A 20,360-nucleotide genomic window follows, 5' to 3' on the forward strand; every position below is an offset into this window, starting at 1 on the left:
GGGCGGGCAAAATGGGCGCGGGCGCTCGACAGGCGCCGGCCCGGCCGCCCGGGCGCCGCTCACAGACCACGTCCGCCCGCGGCCCTCGAGCGCCGCCTCCCTGCCGACCCCGCCACCCGGCCTGACGCCCCGACCGCGGCCGGCTACCGCCCTCCGCCCGACGGCCACGCCCGCCCCGACCGGCGCGGGCGTCTCCCAGGTGCCGCCGGGCCGGCCCCGCCCGGCCCCCGCGCCCCGAGCCCCGCCTCCGCGCGCCCGCCTCGCGCCCCGCCCCCACCACCCCGCCCCGCCCCGCCCCGCCCGCGCTCCTCAAGCCCCGCCCCCGCGGAACCCGCGCTCCGGAGCACCCGGTTGGCCAGGCCCGAGTGGGCCCGAGGCGGACGTGAGCGCGGCCGGACCAAGATGGCGGTGCAGGTGGTACAGGCGGTGCAGGCGGTTCATCTGGAGTCGGATGCTTTCCTGGTTTGTCTCAACCATGCCCTGAGCACAGAGAAGGAGGAGGTGATGGGGCTGTGCATAGGGGAGGTGAGTAGCGCAGTTAGCCTGGCCGGAACCCTGCTGAGCAGTCCCAGTGCGGCCCCGGGGTGGGTGCCGGCAGCGCCCGGGACTGCGGGGGCCACAGGCACCCCGGACTCAGATCCTTGGACTGATCCTCCGGATGGTCCCGGAGTGAGGACTCCGTTTCCTTTGTGTCTTCACGCTTCTTTGGCTTCCCGCAACCCCCCAGCGACCTGCATAAGCCTCCGGGTGGGCCTTGTAGTTTCCCTTCTAGTCTGTGCTTTTCTTTACATCTGGATTTACCACCCCATTGACCAAAACCGCAAGTCAGGCCATAAAGACATTAGAGCATAACGAGGACAGCACCGTATTACAAAGCAACCAACCACGATCAGTACCCCTTCTCTCGCATCCAGTCTTCTTTCTGGAAGGCTTCTGGAAAGCCTTCGAACTGTATTTAGACAACCACAGAGAGAAGACGGTTGCAAAGACGCAAAGGTTTCCGCTGGCTTAAGTGTTGCACAGGGACTAAAGAGGATGAGGAAATACAGCTTAGTTGTTTACAATCCAAAAATAAGAATTCTCCAGTTGTTCATGCCTCCCTACAGAAACACGTGACCCAATTTTCATATAATCTGCATCCATGTACATCAAACTAGTGATCAATAATGTTTTCTGCTTTCTCCCCACTCTAGTTGAATGATGACACAAGGTAAGATTATATTTCTTTACTGATACCTTTTGACCTATGTTATTCTTAACTGAAACATTACAAGTTTTGCAATATTGTATACGATTTGTATTTTAACTTACCATTATGAGTCTGGAGCCCCCCTACTGATACACTTTGAATTTCACTCCAACCCTGAATGTTGGTTTCCACCTTACTTCCTAGTACGAGTGCTGTCGGTTTATATACATATGACCTTATGTGAAAAATGTGGGTGGGAATACCAACACGATAACTGAACCTGTGAAAACTCTTACAATTGTTCACTGATACGGTGCTCCTACCTTCTTTTTCCTTGATTGATATATTTTACATTCTCTGCCCCCTGAAACAACAATGAAATACAGGTAATTTTCTTTCTGGCATGTGATATGCAGTATTAAAAGACATTTCCCCTTATTAACCCATTCCTTCCTTTAAATGGTCAATGGCTTTCTGCTTCCCCTTACAGCACCCTTCAGTGATCTCAGAAATGCCCAGTAGCTTGAATGCGTCACTTGGCAAAAGCTTTGGGTTACCTTTATTTCAGTTTCAAACAGTAGCAAGCCCACCTCCTCAATACCCAGGATTCTATGCATTTGGCTTTGCCAGTGAACACACTATACACTTAGCCACTCTTCCTTTGTCTCTGATCAAGTTTTCATTGCAAAAACTGCTAAACCTGTTACTTTGCTTTAATACCTTTTTATATTACAAACCTCAGTTCCCCCTTTTTTTTTCTAATTTATTCCCAAAAGGAGTGACTCCAAATTTACATATACCGGAACTGAATTGCGCACAGTTCCTGAAAAGGTATGTGTGCTAGAATTTTGCATGATGGAAACTTGCCATTGGGAAGGGATTTCTGTCCTCACATGGATGATCTCAGCCAGGGATTAATCTGGTTTGTGCAGGCCCACATTTTTGGCTGGGTACACTGTTCTCTCTAGTAAAATCAGCTGAAGAGTCTACTCACTAAGAATGGACCTAATTTTCTACTCCTTGTAGCAAATTCAGATCAGTACTCACTCTCAGCTCTCCTCCTTGCTGTCATCTGTCTGCCTGTTTTCTGGCCCCTCTCCCACCCTCCTTGAGACATCTCACTGGTACACTGCCTTGAGATCTGGTTCACATCACTGTTGTCATCTCCTTATCCCAAATCCCAGTACCTAGTCGGGCAGCCCCTCTCTTACAAGCTAATTATTCATAGTTCATAATTGATAGTCTACCTTGACTCTTCTCCTGTCTACAATTCTGCCTCACCTTTTCTGACACGCTCTAGCTTTCACAATCTGGTATAATGCTTCTCAAGCTAATTCTGATATAGGGCCATTTCATTCATTTTCCAGTATGTTGCAAACCAATGCCTTTGAAAAATACAATAAAAGTCAATTATGCCTTCCTACCAAGCACATGACAGACATGATAAAAACCATCAGGCAACAACTCCATCTACTTATTACCCCTATATCCAAACTTTTCCATGTTGACCACTCTGCCTCCTTTCTTACAGATTCTTCACAGACCTTGCTTATCAAATATCCTCTCTTCTGAGTCTTCAACCTTTTCCTGTCATCTGGCTTTTTACCCTTTTGGATACGAATGTGCTTAAATTACTCTCATTTTCAGAAACAACAGAAAAATAACTTTTTAATCCCACATATTCCTGTAGTCACTACTCTTATATCCTTCTCTGAATAGTCAGACTTCTTAAAAGGGTAGACTATAATCATGATTATTTCTTTACCTTCTCCAGTCACACACACCAAGGTCTGGTTTCCAATTCTGTCTCGCCAGCCACCTCACCATTGCTACTATATCAGGTGATGACATCTTGGGGCTTATCTTCATCTTTCTCCTTGAAACTCTCATAGGGTTTTTTGTTTGTTTTTGTTGTGTCTCTCTATCATTGTAAATGGCAAGATTTCTTTCCTTCTGATGACTGACTAATATTTCATTGTATACATATACACACCACATGTTCTTTATCCACTTGTCAGTGGACATTTGGGCTCTTTCCATAATTTGGCTATTGTTGATAATGCTGCTATAAACATCAGGGTGCATGTATCACTGGGGGAATTATTAAGTTAATAAATGGAAAGCATTTTTCCAAGTGCCGGACACATGGAAATATTGTGCCATTCTGATCGCTGTTGTTAATATCCAGTCCTAGCTTTCCATTTATTAACTTAATAATTCCCCCGGTGATACATGCACCCTACTGCTTATTTCAAGTTTAGGTCAACACAGGCATGTTAAATTAACCTGGGGGCACCTTGGAATTACCCTGTAACCTTTACAAAATTCTGATGCCAACTTCCTTGGTCTGGGGGTGAGACCTAGGCAGCAGGAGTTTGAAAAACTCCCCAGGTGATTCTAATGTGCAGCCCTGTTTGGAAACCTTGTTGCCATTCAGAACCGTAAATTGCCCTCATGTTGTTTCCAATGCTTCATCCCAGCTGTTTCTACCTTACTGGAGGTCCTTATTGCTTCTTTTCTTGAATATTTGCTAGCCTCTCCACAGTCTCCTTGCCAGATTTTCCCCAAGGAAGGCTGGGAAAGCCATATTTTGCTGGCCTTTGTTCTATATGAAGATAGAGGAGCAAAAGGAACTTTTGAGACTGAAAAGGTATAGAGGCCAGGCTAGCTAAGCTAGAATATCTTATTTCTTATGTGACTGTCACTGTAACAGGCTTCCTCAAGCCCTTCAGCTACCTGTGGCTTTCAGGGACATCTATCAGACCTTAGTTGCCTTTATTTATGCTTATTTTGTTTTTCATCTGTTCCTGGGCTGGTCTTGCCATCCTGAACTTCATTTGCTCATTCCTCTAGGCACTGAAACCCTCTCAGCCTATAGAGACAGAAAAAAGTCACCCTGTGCCTCAACTCCTACTAAAATACATTCCTAATCTTAATGGTGTAATTTTATTTTTCAAGAGTCCATGTCCTCATCTGGAATTCTGTGTCAATTTGTACTGGCCAAATAGATGTTAAGCTTCATGAGTTCAGTGACCTTATCTTTTTAGTAGATGTTGGCATGGCATATCTTTTTCCATCCTTTTATTTTTGGTCTTTTTGTGTACTGACATGTAAAGTGTGTTTCTTGGGGCTCTTGGGTGGCTCACTTGGTTAAGGGTCCAACTTCAGCTCAGGTTATCATCTCACAGTTTGTGGGTTCGAGCCCCAGGTCAAGCTCTGTACTGACAGCTCGGAGCCTGGAGCCTGCTTCAGATTCTGCATCTCCCTCTCTCTCTGCCCCTCCCCTGCTCATGCTCTGTCTCTCTCTCTCAAAGAATAAATAAACATTAAAATAAAGAACCTCCTTTCCGATTTCACTCTTATCCCTGCAACATCTGCAAGTGTCACACCCATCTTTTCCCATGAAACTCTTGAACCATTTCATTCTTCTGCTTTTCACTCCTCTGCTCCCTCTGCCCACACTGTTCCTTGCCTTTATTTACGTCCTCCCCTGCTACATCGGCTTATCTTCCTTCCTTCCTTCATGATCCTTTCTAAACTTAGATCTGCTTTCTGTGTTCCACTGAGTTTCAACCTTGAAATTTTAGAGTTAAACTTGACAACTTCCTTTCCTCTATCATCCATGGGCCACTAAGCTAACAAATCTTGTGGATTCTTCCTTCTTAATGAATCTCAAATCTGTTTCTTCCATGTCTGCTATGTACTTAGTCCAGTATTTTATCATTATCCCACATTCAGACTCTCTGAAACAATATTCTTCTGGCTCATCTTGCAGATCATGGTATTTGAGGCCCTGTATAGTTTTACTCTAACTTTTCTTAGCCTTACTATCATTCCACCTCAAGTTCTCTGTTTAAACCAGTTGGCCAACTTGTCTCCCAAACATTTCACTCATATCCATTTGGCATCTAGAGAAGTTCTGTACACACCCACGCACACATATATGCATGCATGCACATACACACACACTACACTCAGAGCAGTTGGGAAATTGTACACTTGTCAGCCTATGAAGACTTTTTTCTAATCTAAGTGACTCCATTCCTCTGCTCTTGTATTGATTTACTACATTACTTCATTATAGTTTCTGGTATGATACTTGCTGCTTAACCAAATTGTTAGCATTTTGAACACTTGGATTGTCTGCACTCTGACTGTATCCTTTTCTGTGAGAGTAACTCACCCATCGTTGTAAATCAAATGATTATTACTGGATCATTCAAAAAGCTCTTCCTTCATTCAAATATTAGCCTTTATATTTTGTTTTGAAATGCATATATCAAGGTTGGATGTCTTTTATTTGACATATTCTCTTATTTATGATAAAAATTTGCAGTTTTCTAAATAGAATTTTTAACCTAATCATGTAATTCAATGCAATTGTATAATTGCAGGGAAACATGTTACTGCAGAGACAGAAGTAAATATTTCTATGGATTTTCCTCCAGGTTGACACCGTCAGAATTGTTCACATTCATTCTGTCATCATCTTGCGACGTTCTGATAAGAGGAAGGATCGAGTGGAAATTTCTCCAGAGCAGCTGTCTGCAGCCTCAACAGAGGCAGAGATATCCTTACTGGTCATTAAGACGCTTTCATGCTTTTACAGGTGCTGGGACTTCCAGGCCAGGCTCCTCTGTCTCCTGCCTAAGGAGATTTCACAGGTTTTCTTCCTGGTGACTCTCTCCCAGTTCGCATATTTACCTGTGAGAGCAAATTGTTTGCTTCATCAGAATTTCTTTCCATTTTTCCTTTTGAGTGGCTTTTATTGGAAAAATTAGAAATTTCTAACGTTCCTGCTCTTAAATGCCAGACGATCCCAGGGTCAAGTATTGTGACAGTGATCTCTGTGGGGCAGTTCCCTCCTCCTTCCTTTCATTCCCCCATTGCTCCTCTCCAGTCTGCTCTGCCCACCTCCCCTCACCCCAAGTTTTCCATGATTTAATTTCCAGGCCCTTGACTATCTTAGTCTCTATTCATTGGAGTTGAGGCTGCCTCTCAAAAAAAAATGCATTGCTGAAAACTGAATGCAATATTCCATGCTAAATATAACCAAAAGTAATCAAATGGGAAATTTTCTTCCTATGGTCAGGACTTCATATGTCAGCTATAGCAACTTAAATTTGCATCAATGGCTTTTAGTAATTCATTGGGTTTTTTTTTTTTTTTTTTGATTAAATTTATGTTGTCAATTAAAAAGTAACTTTTAAAACTAGGTGGTTCATATGCATAGTATAAACTTTCAAAGGTACAAAAACGTGTGAAAAGTAAATATTTCTCTCCAATGTCTATGTCCCAGTACCCTCATGGTCTGTCCCTGGACATAACCAGGGTTATCAGGTTTTCATGTATCCTTACAGGTAAATTCTGAGCATACAGAAACATACATGAATATTTTCTTTTTTTAAAAAAACTATTTAACACACACATATATATATATAATTATATATAATAAATGTTATATATTATATATATATTATATACTATCTATAAATGGTAACATAATGATATATGTATATTATATATATATATGATAGCTCATGACATTGCCTAACAGCGTATCTAGACAATCGTTTACATCACTATATAGAGATACCTCATTCCGTTGTGTGCAAATTGTAGCCCCGGGTGACTTTTCTGGCCTCACACACATGTTTAGGCTCTCTGTAACCTGCTGGACAGCACTGTAACCTTGCACACACTGCATTTCACAGACATGCACATGTACATGTATGATGGAGTCCTAGAGGGTTTCCCCTCCAGCAGTGTGCGAGAGTGCCTGTTTCCCTGAACCTTCACAAACACTGTGGGTTATCAGAGCTTTTTGTTTTTGTGCTGCCAGGGCACAGTACTTGTGTTAAGGAAATTAGCTCTTTGTGATAAGGATACTGATTTTTCTCAGCTTATTCATGATGTATGTATATTTCTCCAATCAAATTGTTTTTGCCTTTTTATATAATCAGATGTATCAATCTCTTACATACGTTTTGCAATCTTTTTTTAAACTCTATTTTGAAATAATTATAGATTCGTGGTAAGTTGCAAGAATAGTATAGAAAGGTCTTTGTACCCTTCACCCAGTTTCCTCCAAATGCTACATCTTAAATCATTGACAATACAACATGGAAACCAGAAAACTGACATTGATACAATGGGTGTCATTCTATGCCATTTTGTCACGTGTGTAAATATATGTGACCACCACAGTAGTCAAAATGCCGACTTGTTTCATCACCATATAGATTTGTCTCATGCTCCCTGTGTATAAGTCATGCTCACCCCGTCAAGCTCTGGCTCCAACTCTTGTTCTCCATCTCCCAGAACACAAGTGTATAAAAGTGTTTATAATTGTGCTTATATATTATAAGTTTGAGATATACTCCCAAGATGGGGGGTGACTGGATACACTGTTGCATGTTACTGCATGCATTGACATTACAATGTAATTGACATTACAATGACTCTGTTAAGAATTTACTAAACATCTTGTGTGCTCTTCACTGCTGTTGGAGGCGGAATTCCCTCAATGTGCAGTTGAAAAAAATGGGTTTAGAGAAGTTAAGTAACCTCTTTTTGCATCTAAAAATAAAAAAAAATATATATTTAAAAAGTATTCTTTCTCAGATTTTGTTGTATAGAAAGGATTATTTTGTTTTAACATAGTGATTTGCAGGAAAACAAATCAGCATTTTGTAAGATAGCAAAGCAGCAGCAGAAAGGGACAGTGTCTTATTTCTAAGTTGATTTCTTGTATCAAATTAGAGCATCAGATAGAGTTATGGGAAATTTTTGTCTCTAGGACAAAGGAAGAAAATATTCTCTTGCAGTATATTTCTTGACACATGAGGAGACCAAAGTAGGGGTCTTTGTTCATTTGGTCTCTGAAACCACCCTAATTGCTATTGTTGATGCTGGCAGGCTGCCAGGGAGAAATGAGTTTTTAAAATCTTGTATTTCTTTTTCAAAAATGTGAGTATGATGGAGCTAGAGAGAGGATTGAAGATTTACTCACCTTGATAATATGAGTTCCAAAGATTTAGACAAGCTACTTTTCAGATAGCGCAGTGATAAGTATTTGAGTGATCAAACATTAGTAAATTGGATTAAGAGGATGTAACTATTTACAGTAATGGAAGCCAAATGGAGTCTAGTTTTACTTTTTATTCATTTATATTTTTAAAGTTTATTTATTTTTGGGAGAGATAGTGCATGCACGCAAATTTGGGAAAGGCACAGGGAGGGAGAAAGAGTTTCTCAAGCAGGTTCCACGCTGTTAGCAAGGTCATGACCTGAGCCAAAATCAAGAGTTGGAACTTAACCAACTGAGCCACCCAGGTGCTCCTTATTTATTTACTTTATTTATTAAAAAATTTTTAATGTTTATTCATTTTTTGGGAGACAGAGAGACAGAGCACAAGCAGGGGAGGGGCAGAGACAGAGGGGGACACAGAATCCGAAGCAGGTTCCAGGTTCTGAGCTGTCAGCACAGAGCCCAATGCAGGGCTTGAACTCGGACTGCGAGATCATGACCTGAGCTGAAGTCGGATGCTCAACCGACTGAGCCACCCAGGCGCCCCTTTATGTACTTATTTTTTTTAACAATTTTTTAAAATGTTTATTTTTTTGAGAGAGAGTGAGAGACAGAGCTTGAGATGGGAATGGCAGAGAGAGAGGGAGACACAGAATCTGAAGCAGGCTCCAGGCTCTGAGCTGTCAGCACAGAGCGCGATGCGGGGCTCGAACTCACAAGCTATGAGATCATGACCTGAGCCGAAGTCAGATGCTCAACTGAGTGAGCCACCCAGGTGCCCTTTATGTACTTATTTTTAAAGTAATCTGTACACTTGACTTGGGGCTTGAACTCACAACCCTGGGATCAAGAGTTGTGTGCTCTAGGGACTGAGCCAGCCAGGTGCCCCAAATTGATTCTATTTTTAAAGTTTATTTATTTATTTTTGAGAGAGGGAGAGTGAGGGTGCAGGGGAGGGGCAAAGACAGGGAGAGAGAGAATCCCAAGCAGGCTCCATCCACGCTGTCAGTCCAGAGCCCAATGCAGGGCTTGAACTCACAAACTGTGAGACCATGATCTGAGCCAAAATCAAGAGTTGGACGCTTAACTGACTGAACTACCTAGGTGCCCCAATTCTATTTTTTTTTAAGTTTATTTATTTATTTTGAGTGAGAGCGCAGGAGGGGCCAAGAGAGAGGGGTAGAGAGAATCCCAAGTAGGCTCCCCGCTGTCAATGTAGAGCCCAACGCAGGGCTCAAACTCCCAAACCATGAGGTGATGACCTGAGCCAAAATCAAGAGTCGGACAGTCAACCAATGGAGCCAGCCAGGTGCCCCCTGATTCTATTTTTAAAAAAAAATACTTTTGGCTTTAAACGGGAGGTCTGAGAAATTCTGGGCATTGACCTTATTTCATTCTTTTATTGATATTAAATTGGACTAGGTTTATTTTAAACCTCAGAATGCTTTCTGAGCCCATAAGCATCACAAATTTTGTTCCCACAAGTTGAAAATACCTTGACAGACACACAGGTTGGCTGAACTAACAGGTCGCCCCATGAGAGTTGTGGGCTGGTATCATTCCCATCCCCATATAACTGTTTGGCCTTCACATGTTGGTAAGTATTATGGGCTTGCAGTGTTTATTGTCTTTAGCAATCAGTATCACCTTTCCTTCTCCATTACATGAACTACAGTTATTTTAAACCATACTTTATCCTTAAACAGCTGCCCTTGTCCATGACCCTGGGATCATGACGTGAGCCCAAATCAAGAGTCAGATGCTCAACTGACTGAGCCACCCAGGCACCCCGTCGTATTGTTTTTGGCAGAGCTAAAATTTCAGTACTCCATTTTGACTGTATTCATGAAACCACAACTAACTAAAACCTGACAATTGGCTGATACCTCAAAAAATTTTAAATTGTAACTGAAAATTGCTGATTGCTGAATACCACTGTCCAGTACCCTCCCATTTGGAATACTCAAAGGTGTCAGGTGTGAAAGTTACAAAATTGAGGTTTAACACGTATTCCATCCTAGCTGTTGGGGCTCTCAACCTGCCTCCTCATCCCTCTAATCAGTGTAATGTAACAGAATTCTTATCTCTTTTTTTTACTGCTTTTCCTGAGTCATGGTGATTTTTGGTGTCTACCTGACTCTTTTTTTTAAGGTTTTATTTATTTATTTTGAGGTGGGGGGAAGGAGAGACAGAGAGAGAGAGAGAGAGAGAGAATATGAATCCCAAGCAGGCTCCATGCTGTCAGATCAGAGCCTGACATGGGGCTCGAGCCCACAAACCATGAGATCATGACCTGAGCCAAAATCAAGAGCTGGACAGTGAACCGACTAAGTAACCCAGGTGCCCCAAAGGTTGTTTTCATGGCTATAAATGTAGTCCTGTAAAACCGTAATATCACTGAATAAATTCAGTGTTTGATTTTATCTAACTTCTACTCAAAAATAATTGCTATTTTCCTGCCACCCATTAACACTAAAATCAGATTTGCTTCTAATTTCTCCCATGGTAGTACCATCAGCCAGAAAGGAAGAAGTACCAACCATTAATGAAGGAAAGGTTAGAGAGTATATATTCCTGAATAATATTGTCACTATGGTAATAAGTTAGAATGGAAAATTTTCTGGTAAAAAAAAGAAACTCTAAGAGCTTAGGGAAAAAACTATCAGTCTCTGAACTGGAACACCCAAAAGGTGTTCAGAATTCAGAGAATGATTGAGTTTTCCCCTCAGGGGCAACAGATCCAAGCTGTTAAACAAGAACCTAGGGAGGCATTTGCAATGTAGCAGTAAGAGCATGTGACATCTTTACAAAAGGCAGTTAGGAAAACAAGGGTATTGCAGAATGTAACTGAACAAAAAAATCAGCTAAATAGTGAAAATGATTAAGGAACCAAATGAAAAGACTTTAACACAAAGTAAATTTGGAGACTAGAGCATTGAGATCTTATCTTGAAAATAATAATATCTAACTGGGTAAGAAAAAGGAATAAATAACAAAACGGAATAAAGTCTATGCTCAAAGATGCTTTTAAGAGTGTTAATTTTCTTTCTAAACCGCAGATGGGAAGGTCAGAGAGTTATCACACCAGGAGAGTTGGGAACAGCAGCTTTGGATTCTGTTAGGGGGCAAGTCTGTTAGACTCTCCTTTCAGTCACCAGTTGAGAGACTACTTAAGAGATCTTCCCTGTGCCACAGTTTTGTCACTGCAGAAAAGGGGAACATGTTATCAGAGTAGTATATGAAATCATGTATAAGTCATTCTGTCCCATGCTCAGCACGATAACAAAGATACCAAAGCATTTATCCATAGAACTCAACATGGAGAGAGCATGAGTAAATATTTAAAGTTGAATGGCAGACAGCATTGGAAGGATTTACAAGAACATTGAGGTCACAAAACTATAGGTAAAACTAAAGAAAAAAATCATCTCCCAACTAAACTGGTGTTCATGATGACTAGATTGTTGTGTAATTCCAGAGCCTAAGGAATTGTGTAGATACAAAGATGTATAGGTCATCTCCAAATGGTTGTTCAAGAATTAAGTCAAGCAGGTGTCCTGTGTTAGCAAGTCCTGGAAAAAAATGAGTGATGATTTAAAGTATGTATGGTAAGTATGTTCAGTGGGAAAAATATTTCAAGCTACATTCAAGAATGACAAGTGAGAAGGAGTGAAATGAAAATGTTTTTTTGTTAAGAGGTAGAGAGAGGGAGGTGACAAGGGTGTGTGTGTGTGTGTGTGTGTGTGAAGAATTTTAATGTGTTTTATGATAAGGTAGTTAGTATAATTAAAGTTCCAGTAGGTTAGAATGGTTATTACATAAATGATTATTCAACAAATTTATAGGATACCTGAATGGAACAATATAGTGACAGTTTCTGCTGGTTTGGGCCTTATGATTTTGTGGGGAAAAAACAGTTAAAGTGCTAAAGGGAAAACAAAGAGTAACAACAATAAAGAAGAAATATAGAACATTTGCACCAGCAAAGTTTTAAAAATGTTTATTTATTTTGAGAGAGAGAGAGCAGGAAAGGGGCAGAGAGAGAGTCCTAAGCAGGCTCTGAGCTATCAACTCACAGCCCAACGTGGGGCTCAATCTTACAAACCATGAGATTATGACCTGAGGCGAAGTTGGACAATTAACCGACTGAGCCACCCAGGTGCCCCAATACCTAATGTTTTGTATCCTTCATAAGAATTATGCCTGTAAGAATTTCCTCCATAATAGTTCTACACTTCCATTCTTTACTGTCAAGTTTAATACATTCACTTCCCTAGAAGATGTCCATCAAAAGGATTATTCCAGGAGACTTTGCCTTTTTCCGGGGCTTTTCTTTCTCTCTGAGTCCCCTGGAAGAGATTATCAACTTTTGGGGGGCTAATTGAAGAGTCATTAATCTAATTTCTCTTATTTAATTGCAAACTTCCTAGAGTACTCTTCACTCACCTAGTAAAGTGTTCTGAATCTTGAGAGGACTGTGTGCTACCATTATCTTTAAATCTTCATATTTGTGAGATACAGTTTATTGACAGCAGATTTTTATCTTTATTCGCAGATGTTCGCACACAAGCTATGTACCAGATGATGGATCAAGGCTTTGTAGGACTTATTTTTTCCTGCTTCATAGAAGATAAAAACACAAAGGTATTTGTGTGTGTGTGTGTGTGTGTGTGTGTGTGTGTGCAAGTGTGTGTGTAAAAACACACACACAGAATAGAGAAAAATCTTTTTGCAATTTTAATAGGGTGGCCAGGGAAGGTTTCAATGAGAAGGGTCATTGAGTCAGGACCTGAAGAAAGTGAGGGAGCAAGTCTTGTGGATTTCTTGGGGGAAGAGCGTTCCAGGCAGAGGAAATAGCCAGTGCAAAGACCCTGAGGTGAGTGCGGCATGTTCAGGGGACATCAAGGAAGTCAGTGTGGCTGCAGCAGAGTGAGGAAGACCATGACCATATGTTCCAGTTTGCCTCTGTCAGTCCCAGTTTGACCCCACGATCCCAGTCTCCTATTTAGTTCACACCTTTCCTTCTTGGAAGTGTCCTGGTTTGGATAGTGACTCATTCGGTCATTCTGCAGTGAAGTCTGAAAGATAATGGGGCCAGATCTTAAGAGGCCTTTGATTTCACTCTGAGTTGGGAAGCCACTAGGGGGTGACTTTATGTTGTAATGGGATCTCTCTGGCTACTGTGTTGATAGTTGACTGGATGGTGGGTGTGGGCGGTGCAGGGGGAGGGAGGGAGTGTGGAATCCATGTCGTCTGTGAGACCAGGTAGGAAGATGCTGTAGTAGTCTAGGCAAGAGGTGATGGAGGTTTGCCCATGGGGGTAGGAGTGGAGGTAATGAAAAGTGGCCAGATTCTGCAAACATGTCCATGGCTAATAATAGTAACAAATGCTGCCATTTATCACCTATTGTATGGTGCCTGCTTGTTAGGTGTTTTACATAAACATGCTCTAACCTTGACAATAGGTCTATGAGGACTATTATTATGTGTATGGATGAGCCAAGCTCAGAGAAGCTCAGTCAGTGGCTAGTCTTGCTAGTCTGTCTAGAGTGTTTCTTTTTGAATTTTAGATTCATAGGCTTGACCATGTGTCAGTTCAAACAAAAAGAAAATTACTATTTAATATTGTAGGAATGAATTTTGCCAAGACTATCAAATGTGTTGTGTCCTTTAGTATATTAATTACATTGTCAGAATCTGTATTAATAATGAATATTCTTCATAAAATCACTCTTTTCCAGAAACATTAAAGTAACTTGAACTTTATACTTCATATGAAATGACTTTGGCTTTGTCATCATAAATTTATTTGTTGTCATTATAAATAGTTGAATAAGTTTGTCAGCTTCCAACAAAGCAGTTTGAGTGCTCTAGTTTTCCGTTTCTTGGTTCTCATGTTTATAAGTAGTTCTCTGCTGTCACATGAATGCATGTTCATGTTCATGTTGACTGAGTACACGATCCTGTATAGAAATTGATCGATGGCATATTCCATCTTCGGAAAGCCGTTAACGCTCCTCTTCTGAGGGTCTGTGGATACCGCTCATGTAAGGATAGGAGTTTTAGGTTTGAATCTACTAAATTGCTATACCTGTTTCAATATTAATCCTTTTTCTGTGTGATCTTTCTGTTTCTTTCTCTTCCTTTTTCTTTTGTTTTTAGACTGGCCGGGTACTCTACACTTGCTTTCAATCCATACAGGCCCAAAAGAGCTCAGAGTAAGTATCACAAACATGTATGTATGTATTGGTGGGTTAATTTTCATTCCGGGGAATTGATTGTTTAGTTTAATTTTATTTCTCTCACTAATAAGACACTAATAATTCTATAAATCTACTTATACCCATTAACATCTCTGTGAGGTGTTAGAATCTCTTTGGCATCTTGGGTTTTAGGGATCTAGAATGCTAGGATCATATAAAAAGTCTCTTCATTGCAATTACATCATGAGAGCCCTGTCCCACTTTTCCTTTCCTGAAGTTATTCGAAAATGAGTTACTACTTTTCCTTCCTCTTGTAAATTGTAAAACAAAGACTGAGTATGCAAACTATTATAGATTTCTTGTCTTTGCTGAAAGCCATAAACTTGCTTTCAGAATTACAGTATTTTATTTAAATGCTTGCATAGGTTAGTTCCTCATTTTAATTCAATTCAGCCTGAATTAGCAAATCTTAATACAATATGTACTATATGCCAAGCACCGTGGTACACACTGAGGATGCAGAGATGGAAGCCAAGTTCATCATCTAATTGGGAGACAGAAGTAGACAGTCTTACATTTTTTTTCTTACATTTGTCAACGTGTTGTTATAGCATTGTTTGAAAGAGCAAAGAATTGGACAAAGTAGATGTAAGTATGGAACCAAGGAAATAAATTATGATGCATCTAAATAATGGAATAATAAGCCGTTAACAAATATGAGGAAGGTCAGGAGTAATACAGAAATATCTGCAATATACATTATTAAACAAAAAAGATAAGGTACAAGAATAGCATGGAGAGCCTGCCACTACTTGTGTAAGGGTATGGGAGAGGAGTATATATACACCAGCGCACTTGCTTGTAAATATATCAGATATCTGGAAGGAAACATGTCAGTCACCTCAGCAAAGAGGAAGTGGGAATGAAGGAGACTTCATTGGACCCTTCACTTAGCATACAGAAGTGTTACTTAGTCAAGAAAATTTAATTACCATTTTTTTATCAAAGTAATAGATGCATATGCATAAAAATATCAAATGGTACAGAAGAACTTATTATAATAGTCTCCCTCCTGAGAAGGAGCCACTTTCTCCTAATTTTGTTTTTAGTCTTGATGTTTGTTTTGATATATCTAAATAATATGCTTTTCATACTCTTTCTTGATTTATTACTATTAGATATTATCTGTTCTTATTAAGTTATCTTGCAGTCACAAGTGAGGATTTAGCCCCATTTCCATTTTCCCCAATGTAGTCATATTACTACTTTTTGTTCTTCTGTTGGTTACTATTCTAATCATGAAGTTTGTCCCTTTATTTACTCTGTCAACAATAGACAATATCTTTTGGCTCCCTATTGTTACTTGTAGTTTTACCATAAACCTTTGTATTTTCACAGTTGCAAACATCTATGTTCTGTGTTGTAACCATAATTGCATTTTCTGTGCTTTCTCTACTGTTGACTCTAAGAGTATAAAATAAAGTGTCTATATTATTATGATTATGTAAATATTCTTCCATGTACAACCAAGCGATGCAAAGTAGTATGATTCCATTTCCTTTCTTGTATAGTTTTTTGCTTTTTCATGGATTTTTGAATGGCTTCCCTCCTAATTTTTCTGCCTTTAACACCTCACTGAGTTCCAATTTGTTAGGACTAATATAAAAATCTTTGGAATCCCTGCTTTTGCTAGGATTATTCCCTGAAGCCCTCCATCTTCCTACCTTAGCCAAGGCTTATCCTGGGACTTTTGTTCATTATTCTCCTTGGTGAGATCCATTGTTGTCTGGATTTCATGTCATCTTTCTTGGCTCACTCTTTCTAAGAAAGGTATGCATTTGAGTCTTTTGCCAGTGTAATGCTTGTTCTTTTACAGGGGACTTTTTTTTTTCTCTGACAGCTTTTAGGAGCTTCTGTATTCTTGATGTTGTGGAATTTTCTGTGATATATCCAGAGTGTGGATATTCTATGATTCAAACTGTTGGACACTGTCAGTCAGGCAGTACTTGTCCTGCAAGTAGGGGAAGTTCTCTCCTATTGTTTTCTGTTGTATCCCCAGATATAACCATGTATACCCAGTTCCTGGGAGGAGAAAATATTATTTACAATTCAGTGCCATCCCATAATTTAAAATTTCTTCAAGTGTAAATCAGTCTTTGGGGGATAATTTCTCATTCTTTCAGTTACTTCTCTTTCTCTCCATTTTGACTCTAGATGGCATTTGAAGTATTGGGAAAGAGAAGTAAATGCACTTATGCTATAGGGAAAGGAGACTTCCTGGTCTCATACTGGTTTTGGGAATCAGGGCATGAATCCTTCTATTCGTGATTAATGTTCACCTTCATTTATGCAATGTATTCCTCCTCTCTCATGGACTTGAAGCCCCAACATAAGGAGATACCTTAACAGCTTCCTCTCCTATGACTTCCTTTCTCTATTCTTTGATAATTCCTTCCCCTATTAGTCAGATACTAAAGCTCCTAGATTGTCAAAAGAACTCTTTTAATTCCTATTTTCTCTTTTTTTGTTGTTCTGATTTCTCAGGTATATTTGCGATTTTATCTTCCAACCCTTGCATTTTAGCAATTTAATATTTTTAACTTCTGAGAGATTTTTCTTTATTTAGTGGTTATCCCTATTTCACAGTATCCTATTCTTGCTTTATTGATATATTGAAGTGTTAAATTTTCTTCTGTTTTTTTTTGTTTTTTCAGTTTCTGTTTATTTTTTATTATATTTGATATATTCTATAAACATTTTATGATTTATATTTTTAAATCTTGCTTTTCATCCTCTTTTAATAACAAGGCAACATAACATGAGTGATAGCTCATTATTTGTGGCCTTAGCTTGTCAATAGGAAGCTTCATTTTAGGGTGAGTGGGTTCAGAGCCAGCCATTTTTCTGGTGGATCACTTTTAGGTATCTTGCTCTGGGATATCAATTTTAACAATTACCACAATCCCAGACAGTTTCTTCTATTAGGAGAATTCTTGCTGCTGCTACTGCTGCTGCTGCTGCTATTGCTGCTAATGATGATGATGATGATGATGATGATTTTGGCTTAAGAATGGAAGCCTACTTACTAGGTATTTTGTGTATACTGAGTGCCAATTGTGGAAGAGCACAAAAGGGGAGTAACTAGAGTCCCAAATTTCTGGCAGGAAGACCAAAAGGGTAGCTTCCAGGAAATTACACAAAGGTAGGAGTATGTTAAAGCCAACTTCATAAAGTTGTTTATAAATTTCTGGGCCCACTCGTGAGCCATGTGTGCATGGACCTGATCTTAATTAGCATAAATGAAAACTGGATTAACTGGTAGACCACCACATTGGTCCCATGCTAACCACTGGGTGGCAAACATGCAGGAAAGACCTGAAGAGCACTAGAAAGGCTCTGAAAATTGAACTGACGTTGGAACCACAGCCCACTGTGGAAATTTCAACCCGAACTTAACTAGGCAGGTGCCCTGCTAAAACAAAAACAACATTCTCTGTAGACTATAAACAAGACCCAGTGTATCATTTAAAAAATATTCAAAATACGCAGGATGCAATTCAGAATTATTTGGCATGTGAAGAACCACAAAAGCCTCAACTTGGATAGAAAATGATAATCAACAGATGTCAACACTGAGATGACAGTGATGTAGGATTGATCTGGTAAACACTTTAAAGCAACTAGTATAAAAATGTTTTTGAAAATCACAACTTCTGCAACAAATGTTTAAGTAGAAAGTCTCAGCAAACAAATGCAAGACCTAAAGAAGCAAGCAGTCGCTGAAATATAAGACTCACTGGATGCACTTGATAGCACAATGGAGATGATAGAGGAAAGAGTAAACATTGATGATAGATCAGTAGAAACTATCCAGTCTGAATAAGAGAAGAAAAAGATATTGACTAAAGTGAATAGAGAGAATGATATCAACAAAAATGGCAGAGTAGGAAACTTCAAATGTTCTCCACGAAAGCAGCAAATAATCTGGCAAAAGCTGTCAGAATCAACTTTATTGGAACTGTAGAAACTAATCAAAGCTTTATAGGAACCAGGCAAATGCTTAAGGAAAAACATCACAGTCTCACATTTAAGGAAATCTCTGTTGAGTCACTCGATGTCCACTAAGCTAACAGGACAGAAGTCTCAGTGGCTACACATAACAAAGATCGTGTAAAATTACTTCAAGAAAGTTATTAAACACACAAAATAAGATAAAATAAGCAGCAACAATAAACCCTGGGGAGGGTGTAGAATCTGATTTCCACAGTTACCACATTATAATATTCAAAACGTCCAGTTTTAAAAACAAAAAAGGCATTCAAAGAAACAAATTTTGGGCCATAAACAGGAAAAAAAGGAATTAATAAAAACATTCCTGAAGGAAACCCAGACATTAGATTTACTAGACAAAAAGATTTTTAATCAACTGTTTAAAATATCGTCAAAAAGCTAAAAGGAAACCATGTACAAAGAACTAAAGGAAACCATGAGAATGTCAGAGGATATCAAACAGAATATTGATGATGAGATAAATTATAAAGAGGAACCAAATAGGAGTTCTGGAATGAGAAGTACAATAACTGAAATGAAAAATTCAATAGGTTCCATAGCAGATTTGAGAAGACAAAAAGAAAGAATCAATTGAGATTACTGTCTGAGGAGCAGAAAGTAAAAAGAATGAAGAAAATTGAACAGAGCCTAAGAGACCCACGGGACACCTTAAAACATTATAAATATACTCAAATAGGAGTCTCAGAACAAGATGAGAGAAAGGAGCAGAAAATATACATGAAGGAAAAATGGTCAAAAACTTCCCAAATTTAATAAAAAGCATGAATCTACACACTTAAGAGTCTCAAAGGATTCCAAACAGGAAAAACTCAAGGAGATTGGCATTGAGACATATTATAATCAAAGTGTTGGAAGCCAAAGGCAAAGAGAGAATCTGGAAAGCAAGAGAGAAGTGACTCTTACATACAAGGGATTCTTTTTTAAAAAAAATGTTAATGTTTATTTTTTGAGAGAGAGAGAGAGAGAGAGAGACAGAGCATGAGCAAGGGAGGGGCAGAGAGAGAGAGGGAGACACAGAATCTGAAGCAGGCTCTAGGTTCCGAGCCGTCAGCACAGAGCCCGACGTGGGGCTCAAACCCATAAACCCTGAGATCATGACCTGAGCTGAAGTTGGATACATAACTGACTGAGCCACCCAGGTGCCCCATACAAGGGATTCTTAATAAGATTGAGAGGCAATTTATCATCAGAAACCAGGGAGGCCAGAAGGTAGTGGGATGACATAGTCTAATATGCTGATAGAAAAAAAAAAAAAAACAACAAAACTACCAAGTAAGAATTCTGTCTCTGGCAAAATTATCCTCTTAAAGTGAAAGAGAAATTGACATTCCCAGGTAAACAAAAACAGAGTATTTTTACTAGTAGGTCTGCCTTATAGGAATTGCTCAAGTGAGGCCTTCAGGCTAAAATAAAAGAACACTTAAAGGTTAACTAACTTGGATTTAAATTAAACAGTAAAATAAAGTAAAATGAAAGGACACTTGACAGTAACTTGAATCCACACAAAGAAATAAAGAATAGCCGAAAGATAACTACATAGTTTGATATAAACATCAGTATTAATGTATTAATTTTCACTTTGAAACCTCTGTTTTTATCCCTATAGGATTTAAAAGGTAATTACATAAAGCAACATTTACTAATCAGTTGATAGACAATATGTATAAAGAATTTTTAATAATTTTTAATAATAACATAAAAGGATGGGAATGGAGCTAGATAAGAGCAATGTGTATATGATTGAAACTTAAGTTGGTATTGATTTCAATTACGTTGTCAGAAAATAGGTTAATTGTAATTTCCAGGGCAACCATTGAGGAAATGTCTTTCTAATACAAAAGAAGGCAGTAATGGAGGTATTGAGGAG

General features: G+C 39.4%; 1 protein-coding gene across 9 annotated transcripts in view; it reads left to right on the forward strand.

Moving 5' to 3' along the window:
• Positions 1 to 352: 352 nt before the first annotated feature.
• The window catches only part of BRCC3 (BRCA1/BRCA2-containing complex subunit 3), a 62,274-nt gene continuing 42,266 nt past the window's right edge, over positions 353 to 20,360 (forward strand). For 4 of the 9 annotated variants that reach the window (XM_042974451.1, XM_042974453.1, XM_042974457.1 and 1 more), the window contains exons 1-5: positions 1,219 to 2,020; positions 5,638 to 5,757; positions 9,731 to 9,816; positions 12,775 to 12,863; positions 14,382 to 14,437. In XM_042974451.1, the coding sequence (XP_042830385.1) occupies positions 1,656 to 2,020; positions 5,638 to 5,757; positions 9,731 to 9,816; positions 12,775 to 12,863; positions 14,382 to 14,437 (716 nt within the window). In that variant the 5' untranslated portion in view covers positions 1,219 to 1,655. The other 5 variants (XM_007088963.3, XM_015540583.2, XM_042974455.1 and 2 more) reach the window with 3 other exon arrangements.

Source organism: Panthera tigris, chromosome X (assembly GCF_018350195.1).
Source record: "Panthera tigris isolate Pti1 chromosome X, P.tigris_Pti1_mat1.1, whole genome shotgun sequence".
In the NCBI taxonomy this organism is placed as follows: Eukaryota; Metazoa; Chordata; class Mammalia; order Carnivora; family Felidae; genus Panthera; species Panthera tigris.